This window comes from Plasmopara halstedii (genome assembly GCF_900000015.1).
Source record: "Plasmopara halstedii genome assembly, contig: Scaffold_525, whole genome shotgun sequence".
NCBI lineage: Eukaryota > Oomycota > Peronosporomycetes > Peronosporales > Peronosporaceae > Plasmopara > Plasmopara halstedii.
Window position 1 is genome coordinate 435,893 of NW_020187445.1, and position 1,596 is coordinate 437,488.

The 1,596-nt window shown below is 46.6% G+C and overlaps 1 protein-coding gene across 1 annotated transcript; it reads left to right on the plus strand.

The window, feature by feature from the left end:
* Positions 1 to 72: 72 nt before the first annotated feature.
* PHALS_10735 (trna nucleotidyltransferase) lies at positions 73 to 1,359 on the plus strand (the record flags this gene model as incomplete). Its single annotated transcript, XM_024726211.1, has 3 exons — positions 73 to 514; positions 581 to 1,137; positions 1,204 to 1,359. 3 exons carry the CDS (start codon positions 73 to 75, stop codon positions 1,357 to 1,359), a joined length of 1,155 nt encoding a protein of 384 aa, XP_024576911.1.
* Between the last annotated feature and the right edge of the window lie 237 nt (positions 1,360 to 1,596).

Sequence of the window (1,596 nt, forward strand, 5' to 3'; positions counted from 1 at the left end):
GGTCGTACAGCACGAACAGTTGGAGTCATCAAGGCCAATCCGGAGCAGAGCAAACATCTCGAAACGGCCACCATGCAGATTGGAGAAAATATGAGCTGGGTAGACTTTGTCAATCTTCGAGCAGAGACTTATGCGTCGGAAGACAATCGTATTCCATGCGTTGAAATTGGTACAACCCAGCAAGACGCTGAGCGACGCGACTTTACCATCAATAGTCTCTTTTACAATCTGGCAACGAAGCAAGTGGAGGACTTTACAAGACGCGGCATCGAAGACTTGGAAAATGGACGTTTGCGGACGCCGCTAAATCCACGTGTCACATTTTTAGATGATCCGCTGCGTGTGCTGCGAGCTGTACGCTTTGCCTCACGCTTCAACTGCAGGTTAGACGACGACTTGCGACTTGCCGCGAAGCTTGAGGAAGTAAGAGTAGCATTTTTACGTAAAGTGAGTCGTGAGCGTGTGGGTAAGGAGCTGTCCGGCATGCTTACGGGTAGTAGTGCGCATCCTGAACGTGCGTTTCGAATACTGCACGAATTGCATCTATGTGAGAGCGTGTTTCTGCCTTCTGTACTGCTAGATAAAACCCCAGTTTGTTATGCAAATGGTGAGCCGGCGCAAGTCGATGTCAAAATGTGGGATCGGGGCTGTACCAATGTATTAGAGATGCATCGCTTAATTTCGATGGATGAGGCTTTCGACATCGACAAATTATCGGCAGAGGAGAAGCATGATTTCCAAGTCCGTATATTGGCGGCTTTTTTGTTGCCATTTCGCAGTCTTTGTGTGCGCGACAAGCGCCGCCGATCGGTTGCAATGTTTGTTGTCCAAGATTCGCTCAAATGGTCCAATCGCGAGGCTAAGGACGTGTGTAATATATTATCTCACGTTGATCAACTACAACAAGCAGCAACAAAAGACTTTGACCGGGTGGAGATTGGCCTATTGATTCGAAATATTGGTATCCAGTGGAAACTTTGTCTTGATGTTGTACGTACGCAAGATTTAGCCGACGCCGGACCGGTTGATGAAGCTGTTGAGGCTCGCAATACGGTGTCGAAACGGTATGACACATTCAGCTTACGGATTCAGAATGCGTGTCTGGATAGGGTGTGGGAATTGAAGCCACTGCTTAATGTACGTCATAAGTTGTTTCCTAACAAAGCGACGAAAATTAAATTGACGTGTTCGATATTTTGACAGGGCGCTGATCTCACCAAGGAACTTAATGTAAGGCCTGGTCCCCATATTAAAAACCTGCTTGATCATATTATGGCGTGGCAGCTAGGCAACCCTAAAGGGTCGCGTGCAGAGTGTATGGCTTATACCAAGACAATAGTTGCCGCAGAAACAAAGTAGCACCTTCGCTATCAATTTGATCGAATCGATTAGAGATTCACAAAGTGAAGCATTCTCTTCTATCTCAATAACTACACTAAAGTCGTCGCGCTTGTTGCCTGACACTAATAATTTGTGTGGGAAGGAGGCGTCTTTGAAAGATATCTCAATTCGCTTCAAGCAGAAGAACGCAATTTAGCTGAATCTTTTGTCTCGCGCACACGAAAGCCCACAGCCTCAAGAATTTTTGTAAAGCGC